The 23331-nt window shown below is 40.6% G+C and overlaps 1 protein-coding gene across 1 annotated transcript; it reads right to left on the reverse strand.

The window, feature by feature from the left end:
- Positions 1-56: 56 nt before the first annotated feature.
- mydgf (myeloid-derived growth factor) lies at positions 57-10078 on the reverse strand. Its single transcript, XM_055658306.1, has 6 exons — positions 9857-10078; positions 8946-8996; positions 7689-7750; positions 6566-6647; positions 1639-1711; positions 57-974 (listed from the first exon to the last, which is right to left on the reverse strand). The coding sequence occupies exons 1-6, from the start codon at positions 10046-10048 to the stop codon at positions 895-897; spliced, it is 540 nt and encodes a 179-aa protein (XP_055514281.1). The 5' UTR covers positions 10049-10078; the 3' UTR covers positions 57-894.
- Positions 10079-23331: the final 13253 nt, after the last annotated feature.

The following is a 23331-nucleotide window of genomic DNA, read 5'->3' on the forward strand; positions in this document are numbered from 1 at the left end:
ACCTTTGCCAAGACGTGTGACATAAATAAAATTCAAGTCGGCACGCAAAATACAAATGAGCTGAAATTAGTAATTTATTTCCCCATGTGGCAGAGATGTAAAACAAAAGCAAATTCACTGTAAACGATACATGAAGCTTGTATCACACTATTTGTAGTTGATGGCAAAGTATAAAAGCATCATATGGTCCCAAATTAATCAGTGCGTATTATAAAATGATATGGAGGAAATCCAGAAAAGGGTAAAAATCAATTTGTACTTCAACTATAGCTCTGTAGAGAGAAGCTCTATAAATTAACACCAAAGTTTACTAAACAATTATTTGAACACAATTTTTTTTTAAAAAAGGATTCCAAAGTTCATTCTGATAGTTGCAGACACGTTTCATATTTTTGGTTGAAAAGAGCACCCAGTGTACATGAACTACTCAAATGTACCTCTGTTAACACATACAAGTCAGTGTTGTAAAGAGGCACTTTAATGCTCAGTTTATAATTCTGACATGTAATCAGATTTATGGGATATAACGATGGTTCCTTTTTACATGCAGTTGGGCCACAACTGATCTTCCACGTGTGCTGTGTTACCTCTTTCCAGTCTCGTTGTTAAATGAAGCATCTTGTTCCAACCAGTATCTTGACCTTAAAATGTGTAGGAGACTAACTAGAAGAATATATGTCTTTCGTAAAGGCTCACGTGTGATTGCAAAGGGGTTTTGTTTAAGATGGTTAATTGAGCAGCAATTAGCAGTAGACACAATCTGCTCTGTCATCAAAATGAAACCCAAACGAAGGAGGGGGATGAAAATATTCCCAATAATTGAATGAAGATAATGAATCTATAATTAAAAAAACCCTTTTGTTTCAAACAGATACCAAAAAAAAGGTCTTCCAATCACAGTTCATCATGTCTTGAGCGGGCAACTATAATAAGTTTGGACAGCTCTGATTTGAACAATCCATCCTTGTGCGTCACTGCAACAAGAAAAGTAAACTTTACTGGTGGAGCAAGAATTAATGCCAAACTAATCACCACCACCCAGTTCAGAGTATTAGCGATCATGTTATCTAAATGTTAAATGCAAATCATTTGCACAGAAATGAGTCATGCAATAAGGTAACGTACAAATTATTTAACGAGGAAAAACATGAAGTTGCAATGGAAATCTGCAGCAATTGAGTCTGGAATTGTACTTTTAACAATGTCAAAATCAATTGATGAGATTTTCAAGTCAAAACAAAACTCCAAGTTGAGGAAAGACCAGGAACTAGGGTCAAAATGTTATGAATCACATTATGGTTGTTGTTTGTAGGCTGCAAACTCCACACAGTTTGATAGCAAAGCAGTAACATAACCAATTTGAACTTTATAAATCATGCAAGTGAACATTTAGTCAGATTTGAAAATATGAGGAAAGTCATTCTTTAGATTAATCAAGGTTTATTACTGAAATATAATTGAGCATGTTTCCAAGTATATTTGTTAGCCTTTAAAATATATATTTCAGTTTTTTCTCCATTGACTTCCAACTTGTGACTATTTGCAATTCTCAAATATAATCAAGACAATGACATTGATGTATAATCAAGTATTAAAGTAAAAAGAAAAAGCTTATCGTGTTTAGTGCATTATACTAACCAGTATTCTCATGAATTACATATTCGTTTTCTTTCAGGGGAACGTCACTGCCGCCGCCAACTGCTCCTTGAGACTGGAAAAGAGAGAGAAAAGTGGAACATTAGCAAATCGAAGTAGTTGTTCCACCCAACAGAAAAAGGCACCGCTCAAATCAAATAATTCCTCCATTAAACATCAAATACATTGTACATTTATCAATGATAAAAAAACACTATTTCATACAAAAATCTATCAATACATATTCATTTATAACATTTAGCAAATAGCTATCAATAATTGCATGTGTACATCCATAAATATGTTTTAAAAAAAACATTAAACATGAAAATCGTCCCAAACTTTTATGACATTATCCTTGTAAGGAAATGCAAGTAAATTCTATGGCATCCTAGTTTCTAGTCTGAAATTCAATGGCAATTGTCAACTATGTCAATTGTCAACTTTATTTTAACCTGAGAAGAAAACTCAAAGGATAAAAATGGGAAAGAATGGTTTGCTTCTTCTTCAGAAGTATTCTCCTTCTTCTAATTAAAAAAAGTAAGGACACGTTCTAGAAATACCAGCCTCATGATTCCCTGCCTCTCCTGCTATTAAATTCATGACATGGCTCCAACACCTTTCATCAAGCAGCTCTAGGAGACCAGTGAGAATGTCATATTTCTCTTCCCCATACTTTTCTCCCCCTCTGTAGGCAGCCAGAATGTCAGGGAGATTCTTTGATCATTCACCACCTTCAGACATTCTGTAAACATCATGAAACCGTTTTGTAAATTGAAATTTCAGATCCATAAGAAATGTACAAATACCTGACAAACTATTTTTTAAATAAAATGTTTGAAAGTATTAGTCCCATTCCACCTTTAATTCTGGTGCCTGTCAATTTTCCTTTGATTCCTTTTGCAATTAACCCAAACTAAGGAGTAATTTACTTAAAGCCTCAGATTGGCAAGGCTAAGGGTCCACCCGAATCCTCCTGTCAAAAGTTGCCTCGCATTTCCAAGGCAAGGCCTCGTCAGTACAGCACCCAAGGCTTCAGATAACCTGGGTGCCTAATTTTGGAATCAGGAGACCCAGGTTATCCAACCAATGCATCAGAGAAAGGGCAGCTGGGACAGGGGAAGGACTTGGTGAAGAGGTCCAGGCAGCATGCTGAGCTGTCCAATTCAGTTTTAGATAAAGGGCATATACAAGGTCAGAGAATATGCAAGACAATTATTTTGCCACTTGCAAGCTGAGCACACTTGGAAACCATGAGATGACATTAAGGCAATGCGTTAAAAAGGCTGAGAAGGAATTATCCAACTGCTATGGAATGCTCGCTGTTCAGATGTTGCAAGATGCCTTTGTTTTTCTGTATTTGGCACTGCCTAATAAGCCATATTAATGACATCTGATTTATCACACAAAGTTGTAAAAACAATTTCACCTCCTATAACATATTCTAACAGAATTAGTTTAAAAATATATATTTTGATAATTCTATAAATATCCCACAAGAACTGGTATGGCTGTATGGCTATTTAAGTAACAGGCTGGTATTTCTGGGGAAATTCCACTTTCATACTTGAACACCAATATTGCTTTACCACCCGGCTCACAAGAAAGTTCAGCAGCAAAAAATATAATTGCAATTACCATAATTTAGCCGGTTAAAACTCTGGTTATGAAAATCAATTTTGAGATTTTACTTAAGATATCTAAAATGCATTAACAAAACATGAATGCACACAACAGTGCTGATTTAGCACATCAGTAGCAATATTGAAGTGCTTAATGTATCATTTCAATATCACATGATACGCCTGTGGTGCCTTTAATCGATTAGGCAAATTATTCTTGCCACGCAAGAAGACATTGACAATAAATTCAATTCATTTAGTGCACTTAATGCAGCAAAACATTCCAGGGTGCTTCACAAATGCTTCTGTCAAAGAATCTGACCCAGCCAGTTAAGGAGATTTTAGTGCAGACGACCAAAAGCTTGGTCAGAAGTCTTAAGATGCATCTTAAAGGAAGGAGATGCTGACAAAGATGATTCTGAATCCCCACTTTAAAACAATGTTGAATTAAGAAATTAAATGACAGGGAAGAGATAAAGATTCTACGTCTTGCATCCCGATAACTACATTTTTTTAACCTAGGGCTCTGGTCCATTACTTGCATATTTGATTGTTATATTTAAATTAAGCAACAAAAATTAAAATTGAGAAAAAGGATAGGACCAAAAGTAAGGAAAAACAAATATTTGTAAGTCTGCAATAATTATTTCCAAAGAGAACATCATACCTGTATAAATAAACCCAAGGATTAAAGCAGCTAACTCTGCCATTAAAAACAAAATCCTGCCTACACCACAACAAACATTTACAGTCAGTCTGAAGAAGTGTCTCCACCCAAAAAGTCACCTATTTGTTTTCTCGAGATGCCGAGTTACTCAATCTTTTTGTTTTATCCTGTATAAACCTGCATCTGCAGTTCCCTCCTAAACAATTTCAGCTGGCTATCGTGTAGAACCAATGGGTAAAATTCCAATCCATAAAGTATTCTCTAACAGCAGCTTGAGGAATCCACATTTAACTGAGCATGGACAGACATTTACTCTTTCGTAAAAATAAGCTGGCACCAGCAAAGAGGGCTCTGCTGCCACACCCTTTATATTCGCCTAGATCAATCATGAACTATCCAGAAACTTGGGACAAAATTCTAACGAACAATATTTTCAGGAAAATAAAGAGAATTGATGAAAAAATAGTTCCTTTTACATTTTAATGTCATTTTCTTAAATTGTACCTCTAAGTAAACACCAGATGACACACGAATCTTGACAAAATGGTGATGTACTCTGTACTCTATTATACAATTGAATGATGATAGATTTATATGGCATTAAATTGGTGAATTGCAAGAATATTAACATAGACACTGTCAAAATACTGTCAGTCATCAACATAATTCCTTGCTAGGTCAAACTGTATATGTCTATTGCTATGAATCAAGGTGAATTACCGAGCATAATTTTAAAAAATGGATGATGACCTTGGGACATCTGCAGTTCCTTCCTACATATGATTTATAGACAATAGGTGCAGGAGTAGGCGATTCGGCTCTTCGAGCCAGCACCGCCATTCAATGTGATCATGGCTGATCATCCCCAATCAGTACCCCGTTCCTGCCTTCTTCCCATATCCCCTGACCGCTATCTTTAAGAGCCCTATCTACCTCTCTCTAGAGAACCGGCCTCCACCACCGAGGCAGAGAATTCCACAGACTCACAACTCTGTGAGAAAAAGTGATTCCTCGTCTCCGTTCTAACCCCTTATTCTTAAACTGGGGCCCTGGTTCTGGACTCCCCCAACATCGGGAACATGTTTCCTGCCTCTAGCGTGTCCAAACCGATAATAATCTTATATGTTTCAATAAGATCCCCAATAATCTTATCTTCAATAAGATTTAAGTGTTGACTTCCTTTAAGCAGTGCCAACCTAAACTCAATTTAAAATCTGCCCATAGGCAATATTGCCCTGGAACAATATTAGCTGATTTCAGCATTACAACCAGCTCCCAAAATATGTCTATTTAATACTTGAGCTACGAGTTATATTACAGGTATGGATGGAATCTCAACTTCTGCACTCATTAGTAAGGGAGTGGAAATTCATTCCGATCGGGGGATAACAAAATAAACTGATGCCTACCAGCTAACAGGTTAACTATGAAACAAACTGGAGAATTTTATGTCATAGTCACACAGCACGGAAACAGGTACTTTGACCCAATGCATCTATACGACGAAGAGACCCCACATAAAGCTGGTCCCATTTACCTGTGCCAGAACCATATCCTCTAAGCCTTTCCAATTCACATACATATCCAAATGTTTTTTTTAATTTTTGTTATTATACCTGTCTCACCACTTCATCTGGCAACTCATTCCATATACCCACCACCCTCCAGGTTGACCCTCAGGTTCCTATTAAATCATTCCCCAATTACTTTGAACCCATGCCCTATAGTGTTTTATTCCCATATCGTGGGGGGGGGGGGGAGAAATCTATATATTCACCCTATCTATTCCCTCGCGTGATTTTATATACCCCAAGGATCATCCCTCAGCCTCCTACTCTCCAAGGAATAATGTCCTGCAGGCTCACCCTATAGCCTGAGCCCTCGGGTCCTGACAACATCCTCATAAATCTTCTCTGCACTCATTCCAGGTTAATGGAACCTTTCGCATAGCAGGGTGACCAAAACGGAATAAAACACTCCAAGTGAGCACTCACCAATATCATATGTATCATTCACCGAGATATAAAAATGTAAATAACTATAAACCGATGCTCTACACGGACTGAACGATCACTCTAACAGCTTTGATAAAACCCACACTGAATTTTGGAGCCGATATATTTTTATTGCAAAAAAAATGCAATCTAACAATTTGTGAAAATTAGCCAGTTGCAACAGATGTGTTCTGAGATTATCAAAAATAACTGTTCTTTGGTTAGATATGAATCTGAGATTTCTGAATATTTGAATGAAATTCAAATTCCATATTATTAGCAAACAAAAGCAATATTACAAGTAAAGCTTATGAGCATCAAAACCTTTTGAATTTTTATATTTTATATACAGAAGCTTAATTTTAAAATAGATGGTTTCAATTTGATCTGTTCACAAGAGGAGCAAGTTTTTAAATAAAGAGTACAATATGATAACCAACAGACTGCCTCCTGGAGGTAATCTGATCTGAAACTTATTCTGACAATTTAGTACCCTCATTACCCTATCCAGCACTAATGTAAAGGTTAACATTACAGCAATTAAAACTAGGAACTTTTTAAAATCTGCTGCATCTTGGCTGTTTATTCAGATTATTTGGTTTATATTCTATTTTGCAAAAGAACTAAAGAAAAAAATATATACTTACAAACCCGTTTGCAAATTCAATTTTGGCATTAGTGATTTCTGCTTTAAACTGAGTAAAAAACAGGTAGGATTTCCCCTGAGGTCTGGAAAGAAAAAAAATGAAGCAAACTTATTTTGGAAAATACCTTTTACTTTTCTTCTTAGAAATCATTTTCTCCTCGAAAATAGTTTTTCCCATCCTATCTATCCAATGAAGAATGCCCCTGCATTTTCCCTTACCTAATAGAAGAGGCATTTAACCAAATACAAGATTGTTATACCATTGAAATGTACAAACCTACGGTTGGGTACTATATGCAGTCATTAACATTTTAATGAAATTGTATTGTGTGAAATAACCACTCGCATTGGTAAATAAATAAACATTATGAATTTATAACATGCCAAATGCAGATTGAATCATGGGAATGTTATGCCACATAAAAGCAACTAGTCACCAGTGTTCCAAATAACTACACAAGCAATTCGAGAGGATGTCAATTCTTAATTCAGAAAAGACAGGAAAATTTACTGCTGGATCATTCCTCTCCAGTCATTCAGTTTCAATATATCATCAAAATATACAGACTTCATCGTTTCCCCACCCAACATCAAAGTTGTTCATACTTTTGTGCAGGCTTATATGATGCACATTAAAAATATTTGGTACACATCAATGCTCCAGATCAGTTATTAAAAACATACACAATGCTATTTACCGGTTTTGATAAATCCATACAAGCATTATTACGTTCACCAGTAACCTTCTAAACAAATATACGGTAAAAAGGCAAATTAAGTTTTTTCACCTTCTGGGAAAGCTAAGTGATATAAAGCTCCTTCCTTAATTCATTATTTGATGCGACCGAAAAGTGACAAAAACTTAAATTTGCTGTTAGTTCTATTCTTAGAGACATACAGCACGGAAACAGTACCTTTGTCCCATCTACGGCCGACCAAGTTGCCTCATCTGCGCTTGTCCTGCATTTGGCCCAGATCCTTCTATATGTCTAACCTAGATGCTATACTATGTTGCTACGGTATATTTCTTGAATTATTTGTGTAAGGGTATGAGAAGTGATTAAACTCTAAATGGTCTTGTATTCAAAGTGGTATCATAAAATCCTTATTTCTTATTTACTCACCGCCAGATGGAGCAAGAGAATAGCTTGTTGTCCTCGCTGATACCTACACTCATGTGCCATCTCTGTAATGAGAAAATCATGTATAGCTGAATCTTCATTATTTCAATGCCACTATTAGTTAAATTACCGGAATCACTGCAAGGACAAGGCTAGAAAACCTAAAGCTGTTGTCTAACAGTTGTTTAAAAACAAATGAAAAGGCAAAAAAAAAAAATCAAACTGTTACAGGAATATTAATCCACATAATTCTTAAATTTCCCCCATGTAAAGCAAATACGTGAAGCTTCCAAATAGTGCACGCTTTTAATTTATTTACAAAGTGAAAGCAGCAGTCATGACTGATAAGCTGATTATAACAAATAAGTGAACTAACTGATTTATGTGGAAAAACTGATATATAATATTGCACATATACCTAGGAATTCCAACGAGAATAGCGTACAGTTAAAATACCATGACTTAAATAGAGTGCAACAGTGGAAGGCAATCAGAACACCAATAAAGTTGGAACTTATTGACCAAATATAAGCCTGATATGCTATTTTTAAAGCATGCAATATGATCACATTTATTAGCATATCTGGGCTTTCATTCCTGATGACAATCAAGTGACTAGACCACTATCATAACCACTGCGGCCCCCTCCGCCACCAACCATGAGCATGGTCAAGTGTTTTTTTTAGGGTATAAGTGGGCAAAGACATTTTGACATCACAATGACAGCAAAACAATGGCGATCAAGTGGTCCAGCATAAATATGACCCCATTCGCTACTGAAGAATACCAACAATTGAAGGCCAGTTGGCAGAGGTTCAAAAATGTATAGTACAGGTACAAAAATTAACTTCAGGGACAGTTTCTACCCAGTTGTTATAAGGCAACTGAAATATCCGCACCAGCTAGAGTGCCATGGTGCGAGTGAACTCCCATCTACTTTTAGTTGGACTTTATCTTGCACTGAATATTGTAACTTTATCAATAAACAGTACACATGGTACAGCTTGATTGCAATCATGTCTTAATAGTCTTTTCTTTAACGGGACTGTACGCAACAAAAGCTTTTCACAGTTCACGTGACAATAATAAACTAAATTAAAACTAAACTTTAGCCAATTATAAAACAGAACAATAACAAAAATACTTTGGGTTCAATACTTGCACTGCTTAATGATCTCATTGTGACAATGATTTCTAAATCGTTCAAAGGAGCCTGCCCCCAACATAAATTTAACTGTAAAATAGGCATAATTAACTAACCTCATTGGTTCCACCTTGAGATGCATATGTAAACATGCATGAGTGATCACCCTAAATGGAAATAGAGAGTCAATGTTTTAAAACAAAGTACGATGTAATCTGTGATTACAGGTTTACAATTTTCATTCAATTTACACACAATCTAGTCTTGTGTAAATTGAATGGCTGGATCTTCAACAAATCTACAATCTTCAATCTACAGTCCCTTATATCTCCATGCTTCAGATAAGAGTTTGCAGAAGTGTCGCGACCCGAAACGCTGCCTCGAGAAGGAGAATCGAGAACCAGAGGGCAGAGGTTTAAGGCGATTAATAGGAACCCGAGGGGTAACGTTTAGCATACAGGTGGGTGTATGGAACGAGTTCCCAGAGGAGGTAGTTGAGGCAATGACTTTCGCAACGTTTAAGAAACATTTGACCAGGTACATATGATGAATAGGACAGGTTTGGAGGGATAGGGACCAAACGCGGGTAGGGGTGACTAGTGCAGCTGGGACAGGTTGCTTAGTGTGGGCAAGTTGGGTTGAAGGACATGTTTCCACACTGTGTGACTACATGGTGTAGCGGCACCAGCGGCACTGATGCCTGAGCCTCCCCTCTGTAGGTTTGCCCACGCCGTGAGGGAGACGCCGCTTCTTTACCGACCGACACCGGCTGCCCCGCGGGCCGGGGCCGCGTCCCCTTCACGGTCGCTACACGGACACCGAGGCCCGAGCAGGCTGACGTGGCGGTGGCGGCGTCTCTCCGCCCCGGCCCGCCGAACCCACCCCGCTGTCGGTGGGCTCACAACGACAGGCCGAGGCCTAGACCGCGGCCGGGCCCGCTCCAGGCTGTCGGTCCGTTTCCAGCGACTGACCGCCACCGCTAGGCCACCTCATCCACCCCGCCCGGCCATCAACCACCCCCGCTCACCAGAGTCTCGCTGTGCGAGTGCACCAGGCCGCCGGGCCGGACGTCGAACTGCCCGGTGCGGGAGGACTCGGCCGCGGTGCTCGCGCCCACACAGCACAGGAGAAGGAGAAGAAGGAGAACGGCCACGGCCGCCCGAGCCCGCGCGCTCCCGCTCCCGCTCCCGTGCCTCACTCCCCCCGCCTCAACCGCCATAACGGCCACCGCCGCCCGCGCGCGCCCAGACCCCGCCCCCGCCTCAACCGCCGCCCGCGCGCGCCCAGACCCCGCCCCCTCCTCAACCGCCGCCCGCGCGCGCCCAGACCCCGCCCCCTCCTCAACCGCCGCCCCCGCGCGCCCAGACCCCGCCCCCCCTCCCAACCGCCCCCCCCGCGCGCCCAGACCCCGCCCCCCGCCCCAGACCCCGCCCGCCCCGCGCCCGCCCGCGCGCGCCCAGACCCCGCCCCCGCCGCCTCACCGCCGCGCGCGCGCGCCGACCCCGCCCCCGCCTCAACCGCCGCCCGCGCGCGCCTCACTCCCCCCGCCGCCGCCATCACAGGCGGATCCGTTCATCCGCCCCGCCCCGCCCCGGCACGGCCCCGCCGGCCACTCATGGCTGAGAACGTGTCCCATGGTAGGTTCATCCCACCCCCTGGTCACCCCACGCCTTGGACCAAAGATCTTTGCCTTGGACATTCCCCCCTGGTCATCCCATACCTTGGTCACCCCACCCCCTGGTCATCTTACACCTTGGTCACACCCAAAGATCCTATAGCTATAGGATCTTTGGTCACACCACCCCTTGGACATCCCACCCCATGGTCATCTCGCCCCATGGTCACCCCACCCCCTGGTCATCCCACACCTTGGACATTCCACTCCCTGGTCAACCCACACCTTGGTCATCCCACACCTTGGTCATTCCCCCCTGGACATCCCACCCCCAAGAGAAGGTGAGCATGCTAGGACATCCTACACTAGGACATCCTACTCCCAGGACATCCCACACCTTGGTCATCTCGCATAAGGACATCCCAACCCCAGGAAGAGGTGTTCCATGCTAGGTCTAAAGAAGGGTTTCTGCCCGAAACGTTGCCTATTTCCTTCGCTCCATGGATGCTGCTGCACCCGCTGAGTTTCTCCAGCTTTTTTGTGTACCTTCCATGCTAGGACATCCTGGTCAATGCGCATGTCCCCATACAATGTTACTCTATTGGCACATGTACCTCGGTACAGTGAAATTCTTTGTTTTTGCATGCAAATAGTCACCACCGGCAGTACGGGTGTCAGGGGTTATGGGGCGAAGACAGGAGAATGGGGTTGAGAGGGGAAGATAGATCAGTCACGATTGAATGGCGGAGTAGACTTGATAGACCGAATGGCCTAATTCTTTATGAAAATAGGTGCAGGAGTAGGCCATTCGGCCCTTCGAGCCTGCACCGCCATTCAATATGATCATGGCTGATCATCCAACTCAGTATCCTGTACCTGCCTTCACTCCATACCCCCGATCCCTTTAGCCACAAGGGCCACATCTAACTCCCTCTTAAATATAGCCAATGAACTGGCCCCAACTACCTTCTGTGGCAGAGAATTCCAGAGATTCACCACTGTGTGAAAAAATGTTTTTCTCATCTCGGTTCTAAAAGATTTCCCCCTTATCCTTAAACTGTGACCCCTTGTTCTGGACTTCTCCAACATCGGGAACAGCCTTCCTGCATCTAGCCTGTCCAACCCCTTCTTCTCCTGTCACTTATGAACTTATGCATCTGGAGGCGACAAAGTTACAAAAGTACTCGTTAGATTCACGATGGTTCCTCTTTGTCCTTTTGTTCTCCGCAACCACCCCCCTCCCCCTCCCCTCTCCTAGGAATGTGGTTTCCCAACCAGCCTCTGCTCTTGAGTCTGAAGAAGGGTCCCAACACGAAATGTAACTTTTTTTTACAGAGATGCTGCCTGAATCGCTGTGTTATTCCAGCACTTTGTGCCTACCCCCAGTTCGTGAGCTAGGAAACCCCCCAGGCAGGCTGGAGCCCAGGAGCCGAAATATGTAGATGTTGAAGTTTCGAAATAAATGCAGACCAGGCTGCATGCACGCAGGTCAGGCAGCATTCATAGAGAGAGAACTTGAAAAGTAAGATAGCATGCATATTTTAAACTGTACAATGCAAGCAGGTGGAGAAAGCAAGGGAATGTCTGGAAACACAAGGAGCTGGAGATGATGCCATACCAAAACACACACACACACACACACACACACACACACTGTGCAGGACTAGATCAGGCAGCATCTCTGGAGAATATGGACAGGCAATGTGGTCTACAGAAGGATCTTGACCCGAAACCTTGCTTATTCATTCCCCTCCAGGGATGCTGCCTGACCTGTTGAGTTACTCCAGCACTTTGTGTTTATAAGGGCAAGTCTGTGATAGGGTGCAGACCAAAGATCCTATGGTGCAGACCACACTTGGCGAGATGGCCACTATTTTAAATATCAACAATTGGAGATGGAAGGGAAAATTAAACTATTTGAAACTGAAATATATAGCAATATTTGTGAAGGGGAGAAAAGCTAGTTACCTGAAGTTTTTTCAAAGAAATACAATTCTAGAATCTAAACCACTAGGAGGCAGTAATAATCCACATAGCAAAATATCGCTCACACTAACATTATTATTCTCATTGATAGGTAGAATTAACGCTATAAAAATGACTTTCTTACCACAATTAATATATTTGTTTCAAGCGATCCCAATATATATTCCAAAATATTTTTTCAAAAAATTAGATTCCACTATCACTAATTTTATATGGGACTACAGAACACATAGAATTCAACGAAAGCATTTGTGCAAATCTAAAGAAGTTGGGGGTTTATCATTACCTAACTTTATATATTACTACTGGGAGATCTGGGAGAGACGTTTGGATAAAATTTATTCAACCTCGTTTTTGAATAATATAGTCTATGTAATAATTTGAATTGAATTAAATTATGTCTTGCATTAATAGAACAGTTATGTGTATTCATCAAATACTTTTCCCATCTATCCTTCGAGAACTTTATCATTAGCTCATGTTCCCAATCTTCCCTTAATGCTTCTGTTGAGGGTGATTCTCTATTTAATATATTATTATAAAAGTATGATATTAATTTTTGTGAATCAGCCTTAATATTCATTGCTTCTTCTAAAGGATCTAAAGACATAGTTTGAAATCTATGTGTATATTTCTTCATAAAGTCACATACCTGTATATATTTAAAATATTGATTATCCTTCAATTTAAATTTTAATTTTAATTGTTGAAATGATAACAGTTTGGCCACTTCATACATATCCCCTACTTTCCTAATCCCCAGTCTATCCCATTGTTGATATGTGTTGTCGATGAGAGAAGGTTTGAATGCGGGGTTGTTCAATAGTGGGGTTAGTACTGATAAATTATTTAATTTCAAGGATACTTTTATTTGTTTCCAAATTCTTATTATATTGTGAATAATTGGGTTCTTCTTATATATTATACTATTCAATTTTATCGGTGAGAGCAGGATCGTTCCTATATCGTGCGGATAGCACTCCTCTTTCTCCATTCTTATCCACTCCAACTGCTGAGTGGAACTATCCAGCCAGTACATTATGTTCTTAATATGCACTGCCCAGTAGTAATATATAAAGTTAGGTAATGATAAACCCCCAACTTCTTTAGATTTGCACAAATGCTTTCGTTGAATTCTATTATTCTAAACTGACTTTCAATGTTAAACTTTCAATCATTTCCTTTTTCATTATTACATGCAATACTGAGTTACTAAAAATAAATTACATTTTTGGAAATTTTCTCTGGGGGTGCAACCTACATAATCAAGAAGAAGGGTCTCGAGCCGAAACGTCACCCATTCCTTCTCACAAGAGAAGCTGCCTGTCCCGCTAAATTACTCCAGCATTTTGTGTCTACCTTTCTACATAATCAAGAACCATTTAAGACCTAGACTGAGATGCATCAAGATCTATATAACATTCCGACATAGGGAGATAAGTAGCAAATAACATTCATGCCACCAAAATGCCAGAGTGTGTGATTATCTATAATGACTATTGAGTCCCCTACCAACAACACCTTGGGATTGATTAGAAACTCATCTGTGCTGGTCAAAAGTTACATATCCTGTGACAAGTGTCTGATACAAAAACAGAAAATGCAGGAAAATCTCAACAGGTCAGGCAGCATCTATGGAAAGAGGAACAGTCAACAATTCAGATCTGCAATCCTTCATCAGAATTTCCATCATCTATAAGGCAAAGTTAGGAGTGTGCTGAAATATTCTCCTCTTGTCTGAATGAGAACAACTCAAATAACTTGCAAGAAGCTTATCATCATCCCAGACATAGCGTTCTGTTGGATTGGCACCCCATCAACCATCCTAAACACTCATTCCTTCCACAATCAATGTACTTTGGCTGCAGGGTGTACTAGCTGCAGAATACACTGCCAAAATGTCTCTAGTGGCAGCATTATATTGAATCTGTGGAAATTACGAAAGATGAATCATTGAATATGGAGACTGATAGGGTGTAAATTTGGAATAATTCCATGCTCTGAGTGGAACAGAGCAGAGAAGTTGGCAAAATAACAGATACAGTTGATTAGTACGGGTGTCAGGGGTTATGGGGAGAAGGCAAGAGAATGGGGTTAAGAGGGAGAGATAGATAAGCCATGATTGAACGGCGGAGTAGACTTGATGGGCCGAATGGCCTAATTCTGCTCCTATCATTTATGACTGATAGAGTAGGAAGCCATGGTTAAGGAGAATGGAAGATGTATCAGAGGTAGTGGTGTGGAAAGTGTCATCAAAAACAAATATGACTGAGCTAGAGAAATTGGGATACTGGCTTGCAGTCCTTGTAGGACACTGAGTGTTCGAAGGTGTGGTCAAGATATCTTTATGAGATTATGGACTAGTAATGGATATTAGTTGTGAACCTGTTTTCTGAGATAAAGATATGATTTCAGTCTTGCTAATATTAAATGAAAGAAAATTACTGACAATTTAGAAAGAAAGTAGAGATGAAGATGCTGTGAGCCAAAGCTGGTGTCGTCATCTTTCATGTAGATCCTGTCATTGTGTCCTCAAATGCAATGCTTCTGAAGGACAACGTGGAGATAGGAAATAGGAGTGACCAAAGACAATCCTTAGGGGAGCACCAAATGTATGTGAGGAGGGAAAAGTTAAGGTTATTCTGTGACCTTAAATAGGTAGTTAAAAATAGAACCACACAAGTGCATTCCCACCATGGTTAAACACATCAAAGAACGCAGACAGTTTAAACTGAAATATCCAGAAGGTTTATAGGGCCATATGCTATTTATAAAAGCTAAGATTTTTTTAACTGTATCGCTGACAGTATTGCACAACGTTAAATGAAAGATCATACAAGATCATTTGTTTGTGCTTGTTGTTCATTTAATGTACCCATAGTCCATTTCCTAACAGTTACAAATGTTAGAGTGATTGGCTCGGAAAAAACCCACCAATTAAAACTGATTTTTTAATTTGCTAAAAAGATGACCAAAGTAAGTTTCTAAAAAAGAGAAGATAAATTGAGAAATAGCATTACATTTAAAGCAATGAAAATAGACACGGGTAGATGGGAAAATGGAATTAAAATGTTTAACAGTGTTTCATTTGAGCTAAAATAATGTGTTAGTGTTTATTTGCATCATATAGAGTTATATAAGTACTAAATAAAAATATAGGATCAGGATTCAAGAGAGTTAGATTTAGCTTTTGGGGCTAACGGAATCAAGGAATATGGGGAGAAAGCTGGAACGGGGGACTGATTTTGAATGATCATCCATGATCATACTGAATTGCAGTGCTGGCAGAAGGGACCAAATAGCCTTATCCTGTACCTATTTTCCATGATTCTTATTCCATGTATTTTGGCACTTCAGTTACAATCTGTCCTCTTGTCCTGTAAACTCTCTGTGTTATTTGGCTAACAATCTTATGAGTTTTGGCCACTCTTGTGTATTTTGTTCATTTTTCATTTGTGGCATTACTATTGACAGGTTATTGGAGCTCAGTGGGGGGAAGGGGGGCGTGACGACGACGACAAGGGAAGGGGAACTGACTCCCCAAATCATTTTTTACCATTTCCTCCCATGCCCACAAAAACATGTTTCCAAAGAAGCTGAGTTCTTTGGATGATGAAAATGAGTTGGAAAGTTACCCATATTTGTCCCCCTCCCTCTACCAGGAACATTAGGGTTGAGTAAGATGCCCATTAGCCCAGTTAAGACATGATGGTCCAGACAAAGGCCTGAACCTCACACCTCTCTGTGTCTCAGTATCAGGTACACCCAGGTGATCAGGGCCATTATCCCAAGATTGTCTATAAAACCTTGGCCTCTACATATGGAAACTGTAATGAATGAATCCATTTTGTTTCAGGAATTTTGCAGAACACATGAATCAAGTTTGTTTGTTAGATTTCCAAGAGATGATGTCGTGCTCTTTAGGATATGTCTAGCCTTTAATAGATTCATTTTTACACACACAGCTGTGGCAAATAAGAGCTCCTCATTCAGAGTGAATGTATGTTCAACCAGCTGTCAGACAAACACTGAATGTTGTTTTAGTCTGGATCACTGACCCTCCACATGAGTGGGATATCGAGACTGCGATGAGTGCATTGTGATGATAGCTCATGAACGACATGAAACAAGCAGAACATTCTCATTAGATCACACTTGGGTCATCTTCTAGTGATTATCACAGTTTGCTTGGACAGGGGAGAAGGAATGGGAACAATGTCAAATCCAAGGGTGTGTCAATTTGGGAGCAAGTCGGAGAAATTTGTGGCAATTTAAACCCAGGTAAAATGACATCACATCAGAAAGCTGATTCCACACCATGGATTTATGAGTTTCATGGATTTTCAGCCAAAGGGCAGAAACTCAACTTGTTCCTAAAAGACAAGTTAACTTTTTAACTGTGTTAATAATGGTGCTGGCAAGCGCTGAGTTGATGTAATTTGTCAAATTGGCTAGGCTACATGTTTTCTAACAGAAGATTAAATGTGCAGAGAATATAAGTTAAGTGAAGCCAGTCTATAAAGAGAATCTATTTTTGAGCACATTCTTAACTTTCCTTCCGGGTGCACAGTTCCACAGACAGTCTCCATCCTATTTTTCATGTGTGAAATATTTAACTGAAATTATGCACATCTGGAGTTAATTATAATCATAACCTAGCCCGTCCTGATTATCCCACAGTTAAACATAAAGAGATATAAGTGAAGGATGCATTGGTGTTTCCAGTTCGTGAAAGTAGTTTGGAATCAACATACAAAAAGTATGTTTCATCCCTTCTCCACTAGACAGCCCCTCATCATCGAGGATGACTTGCTTCCATTCAGGTTCTGTGATATCTGAGGTTGCTGAAGAATCCTAAATTAGAATTGCCAATGTACCTGCATTCTCTTTTTCACATGGCCTCCACATGTTCCCGTTGTTGAGACAGAAGTTCACAGTACCATTCACTTTGAGCAATAATGGGCCAGATTCCCGTGAGTCTATGACAATTATATATTTATTAAAGGAGATGTTGAACGATTTCTTGAAGCATTTTCTGTACAAATACCTTTGCCTCTAACCTCACCATGCTCGTTTACGCCACAACTACCCTGTCGCTCTGCACTATAAAGGAAGCATAAGAGATGACAGAGCATAAATTCTATCATCTGTACTAATGCAGAAATACACTGGAAAATAATCCACGTTTTTAAGATTAAGATCACATTTTATAGGGTGATAATGGAACATTTATATATGACATTGTAATTAGAAAATGCCAATGAATGTGCTTAAAGGAAGTGTGATTCAACTTTCAGTACTATTACTATAGCATGAAAATCTTCTGTTGATATATCCAAGCAAAATAGAGGTTTGATAGAAAATCATTCTGACAGGTGTCTAGATTAAAGTTTCTATTCGACTGATTCTGGATTTAAGCTCCATAACTTCTCTTACACATCATTAAATTACAATGAATACTTTACTTTAATTTAGTTTAGAGATACAGCGCAGAAACAGGCCCTTCCGCCCACCGAGTCCGCACCGACCAGCGATCAACACACATTAACACTATCCAACACTAGCGACAATTTTTAACATTTATACCAAGCCACTTAACCTACTAACCTGTACGTCTTTGGAGTGTGGGAGGAAACCGAAGTTCTTTGAGAAAACCCAGGCAGGTCATGGGGAGAACGTACAAACTCCATACAGACAGCACCCGTAACCTGGGTCTCTGGCGCTGTAAGCACTGTAAGACTGCAACTCTACTGTTGCGCCACCGTGCCGCTCTTACAAATGAATTTCCTAATGTTTTTACATAAATGTTGGTGCATTTACAGCACAAGTCAGAAAAAATAATAATCATTGCCATTCCATTTCAATTAATCTCTTTATGCCGAATTTTATGATATTTTTGTGAATCTTCCCAAAATACACCTCTTCATCCTAATATTACTGTATTTGTATAAATCAAAATATGAGCAACTGATGCTGCTGCTCCAAGTATCTAAGATGTATGCTCCTCTCCGAACTTGAATTTGGAGTGCAATCCAGAGTGAATCCTGAGCAGCTTTCCAGATCAACTTGCAGGCAGAACCAGGTTTCCATATCAATCTATGATTAAAACTCGTGCCTCCTGCAGTGGGTATCAGCAGATTAGATTGTTCAAACCTCCTTTTCTGTTTCCCTTCAACACCAGTGACAATACCTAACAATACCTAACAACTCACTTGGCTCCAACTAAATGTTCTAAAATGAACATTGCGTTAATTAGGTGAACCCTTTCCATAAATTGCAAAAGATCACAATGGTGCCCATTGTGGATTTGTAAAGGACAATTCATATGCAGTTTATTTCATGCTTTCAATGAACTCTGAAATGCGTGAATGTTCAGGAAATTCTTAATAATGATCACTATGAACCCCTTTCAAAATACAACCACAGCAGTTTCATTGGGAGTCCACAAAAAATAGCGTAGAAATTAGGTCCGCATCTTGATATATCAGATGTAACCTACAGCCAAAGAATCCAGATGTTCTCATTAGGAGGAGAGCCTCCAATGTCCTTAGATACGTTCATATGGAGACCGGGCATTCCTATCACAGCAGTGTGGATCTTGGGCTATCCCGGTTTATGCTGGCACCTCAACCACACAATATCTGGACTCACATTTTTAAATCCTGGATTAAACATGTTTCAATTCTAGCAGTCTGAAACTTTAGAAAGAATTGTATTTTTGATAGATAAATCAGATTTCAGCACACCAAAATCTATACATTTGAACATTTTGGAAATGTATTCAAATTACTAAAAATTTATTTCAGAACTCATTAAATTATTCTACCTAGAATATATAATGATGCCTTAAAGAGTACCTCTGAATTAGAGATATCCAATTAAGCATGAAATGATTCGAATGGCCTAATTCTGCTCCCAAAACTTATGAACATAGTGTGGCTGGGCTCTAGTTGTTACCATGATTGAGACCTGCTAACTCAGCATAAGAAGAGAATGATCCAGAGGCTGCCCTGCTGTACACAACCCACTGCTGTATTGTTCATCAAGGTCTCTGTTTAAGAGGCAAATATATACAAATCTCAAACTGCAGAATCTGAATGTAAAATGTTGTCGACTTATGTTATAACCCCTCTAAATATATACCAAATGCTTACATGAGCCTGAAATTGAAGGAAAACAGCTGTGCTAGTATTTTCCAAATTAACTGAACAAAATGTAATTGTAAGTCTCTAAAAGCAAAGCTTGTTCTTTTTATGTTTTCAATGACCTCATTCAGAATGGGCTGCCAACACTTACAAATAGTGACACCTTGCTACTTTACTAATTTAATAGGTATTTAAATAATGCTCTTCCTGTTTGATCAAGAGATGTGCAAAGGTATGTTTAAGTTGGATTTTACACCAGACTGGAACATTTATTTTGATATATTCATTTCTTCGCAATGTTCGACCATTTGCAGTATACTTGTACATTCCAATTTTCTTTTAACCCACAATTTTCTTTCCTCTGCTGAAGATGTTTACTAGGGATTCTCTCAGGCCTACCAACCCATTCCAAGTTGAATATCAAACTTTAGATAACTCAATCAATCAGTTTTTATTCATCACATACACAATAAAGTGAAATGAATTTGCCAGCAGCGGTACAATCAAAAAAGAACACACAATACACAATAAAATTTCACACAATTTCACAACATTTCACAGCATTCTTCACTGTGGTGGAAGGCACAAATTACAGTCACTCCTCCTCCATTGTTCCCCCGTGGTCGGGGCCGAAACCTCCGCAGTCGCTGCTGCGGGCGGCCAGATGTACAGGCCCTCTCATCGGGACGGTAAGTCCCGAATCGGCGCTTCCCCACCGGAGACCACGGCTTCAGGATGTTGTAGGCCGGTGGTCGGAGCTCTTCTACGGGGATCCCCAGCGAGGAATCCCACTCCGGATGTTAAGTCCACGCCGCGCCAGCAGCTAGAAGCTCCACAGACCGCGGCTTCAGGATGTTTTCGGCCACGGCCGGCGGGCGGAGCTCTTCTCCGGCGATCCGGCAAGGGGTCCCAGGTTCCGGATGCTGCGCCCGCGGCTAGAAGCACCGCAGACCACGGCTTCAGGCTGTAACAGTCCGCGGGCCAGCGATCAGAGCACTCCATTACTGGCGACCCCGGCAAGGGCTCGCCCGCTCCGCGATGAAAAGTCCACGCTGCGCCCGCTGCTGAAACTCTGGGCCCAACTGCGGGAAAGACCGCACTAATCAATGGTGTTAGGCCGCGAGGGAGGCGACATGGAAAAAGCTGCCTCTCCGTGCAGGAGGCGACTGGAAGCGGTTCCCCCCTTAACCCTCCCCCCACTCACCACCTCCCACACAAGACACACCAAGACACATTAAAACACACATTTGGACACACTAAAAAAATGACGAACACGCTGCTGGCGGGGCAGCCAACCCGCAGCGCCCCCACTGACTATCTTTCTTTCTGTCTGTATCCAAACTGGTGAGTCATACATCTATGTTTGGGCCTAAATGTCTGGGCATGTCTCGTCAGAAACTATTAGCAACGCAACAGGAACAAAGAAACCTAATGTACTTCTGATTGCCACATTAACCATGAGTGTCATCCTTTCTGAGATCTTACCTTTGCTAAATCTCTCCCTCTCTCACCTTCTCTAGACTGAAAACTAACCTATTTTCCCTTTTCCCTAGTTCTAGCAAAGAGTCTCAGACCTAAAACAATAATTTTATTTCTCTTTCCACCAATGCTGCCTTATCTTCTGGGTGTTTCCAGCATTTTCTGCATTTATTTCACATTTCCAGCATCTGTGATTCTTATAATTTTCATTCCAAGGGGCCGTTGTTTATATATTTTCCCACAGAGTATCAGACTGTTCCTTTGCTTAGTAACTGAAGAACATGGCACTGATTTAGTTACTCTTATTTTTCATGAAATGTTAATATTCCACACAATAGGTTGTGAAATTTAAGTTAATATACCACATGTGTGATGGAAAAAGAGATTATGAAAATTGTGATAGTGCCTTAGAAACCCAGAACATCCTTCAGTGAAGGTAACCTGTCAATTCTACACAGTTCAACCAACAAATCTCAGACCCACATCATAAAAACTATCATAAAAAACAAACTGTTTTAGTCCAGACATAAGATAAATAAAAGGAATAATTTCACTTTCAGTCATTTTGCTCTTCTGTAATTTGATATTCATTGTTTAGTTTAGCTTAATTTAATTTACAATACAATACAATACCATTTATTTGTCATTTGAACCTCACATAAAGTTCAAACAAAATTTGGTTTCTGCAGTCATACAAGAAAAGAACCAAGACACACACCAACACAATTTACACAAACATCCATCACAGTGAATCTCCTCCTCACTGTGATGGAAGGCAAAGTCTTGTCTCTCCCCTGCTCTCCATTCTTCTCCAGATGTCAAAGTCGAAGTCAAAGCCCCTGGCGGGCGCAAGCAAGTCCGCAGCCATTTAAAGCCGCACCGGGCGATGTAAGGCCCCGCTCCAGGTCACTTTCAACCCCGCAATTCGGGCAGGAGAAGTTGCCATTGCTGGTGCTCCGTAAAGCAGTCTTCCACCGGGGACTCGCGAGCTCCCGGTGTCACCATCCACCGGAGTCTCCACGCTCCGAAGCCGGCCAGCTCCATGATTGTAGGTCCGCAGCTCCGCCGGCTCTGTGACTTGAGTCCCCAGGTCGTTCCGGCTGGAGGCCATTCCACGGTGCTAGGCCCCAACGGCAACGGAGACCCTACAGGGAAAAGGTCGGGTCCCCGTACAGGGAAGAGATTTAAAAGTTTCCCCCACCCACCACCCCGCACCCCACACATACACATTTAAAAACCCACTACAAACTATAACCTCAACAGGACAAATTGAAAAAAAAAAAGACAGACGGACTGCAGAGGCCGCTGCGACGTCGGTCGCGCCGCCCACTGGAAAACCGCAACATTGTTTAGAGATACAGTGCAGAAACAGGCCCATTGAGTCCACACCGACCAACAAACCCCGCACACTAACATTATCCTACACACACTAGGGACAATTTACAATTTTACCAAATCCAATTAACCTACAAACTTGTACGTCTTTATAGTGTGGGAGAAACCAAAGTTCTCGGAGAAAACCCATGCAGGTCATGGGGAGAACGTACAAAGTCCGTACAGACAAGCAGCCGTAGCCAGGATCGAACCCGGGTCTCTAGTGCTGTAAGCGCTGTAAGGCAGCAACTCTACTGCTGCACCACCGTGTTGCCACATATGAAATCATGAGGAAAACATATTTTTTAAATGAGTATTTTGCTATTTCGGGCCGTATGATAGGCTTAAGATAAGGGAAAGCTGAAGAGTGAGAAGTGTCAGTTTTGGGGTCCTTGGCATTAGGAGATGAAGTGATGGGTCATTTCAACACTTCAAACATGCAAAGAGAAAGAGGAATGTGTAAACAACTTGGACATTGGAAAATAGGGTAAAGTTCGAAGGAGCAGTGATCATAATGAAATTCTCAGCAGCAGAAAATGTCTGAGGAGAACAGATTTTATTGTTGACCTTTTATCCAAAATGGACCGTTAAACTTGAACAGTAATTGAAAAGGAATTTAAGAAGGGGAATGTGGAAGACAGTAAAACAAACACACACAGACACAAATATACAAGAAAAGAAATAGAAAGCATTAAAAAATAAATCGTAGACATTTAAAAGACAGAATTTTTGAAAAAGCTAACTGAGTTAGGAAGTAAGGTATGAAGAATGACAGCAGGAAAGACTAGCAAAGTCAAATGTTCAAGACTAAGGAAAGAATAATGCAATATCAATATGAATGAATGAATGAATGAATGAATAAATAAATGAATACTTTATTGTCATTTACATCCATGATGTTTT

Source organism: Leucoraja erinacea, chromosome 29, assembly GCF_028641065.1.
Source record: "Leucoraja erinacea ecotype New England chromosome 29, Leri_hhj_1, whole genome shotgun sequence".
NCBI lineage: Eukaryota > Metazoa > Chordata > Chondrichthyes > Rajiformes > Rajidae > Leucoraja > Leucoraja erinaceus.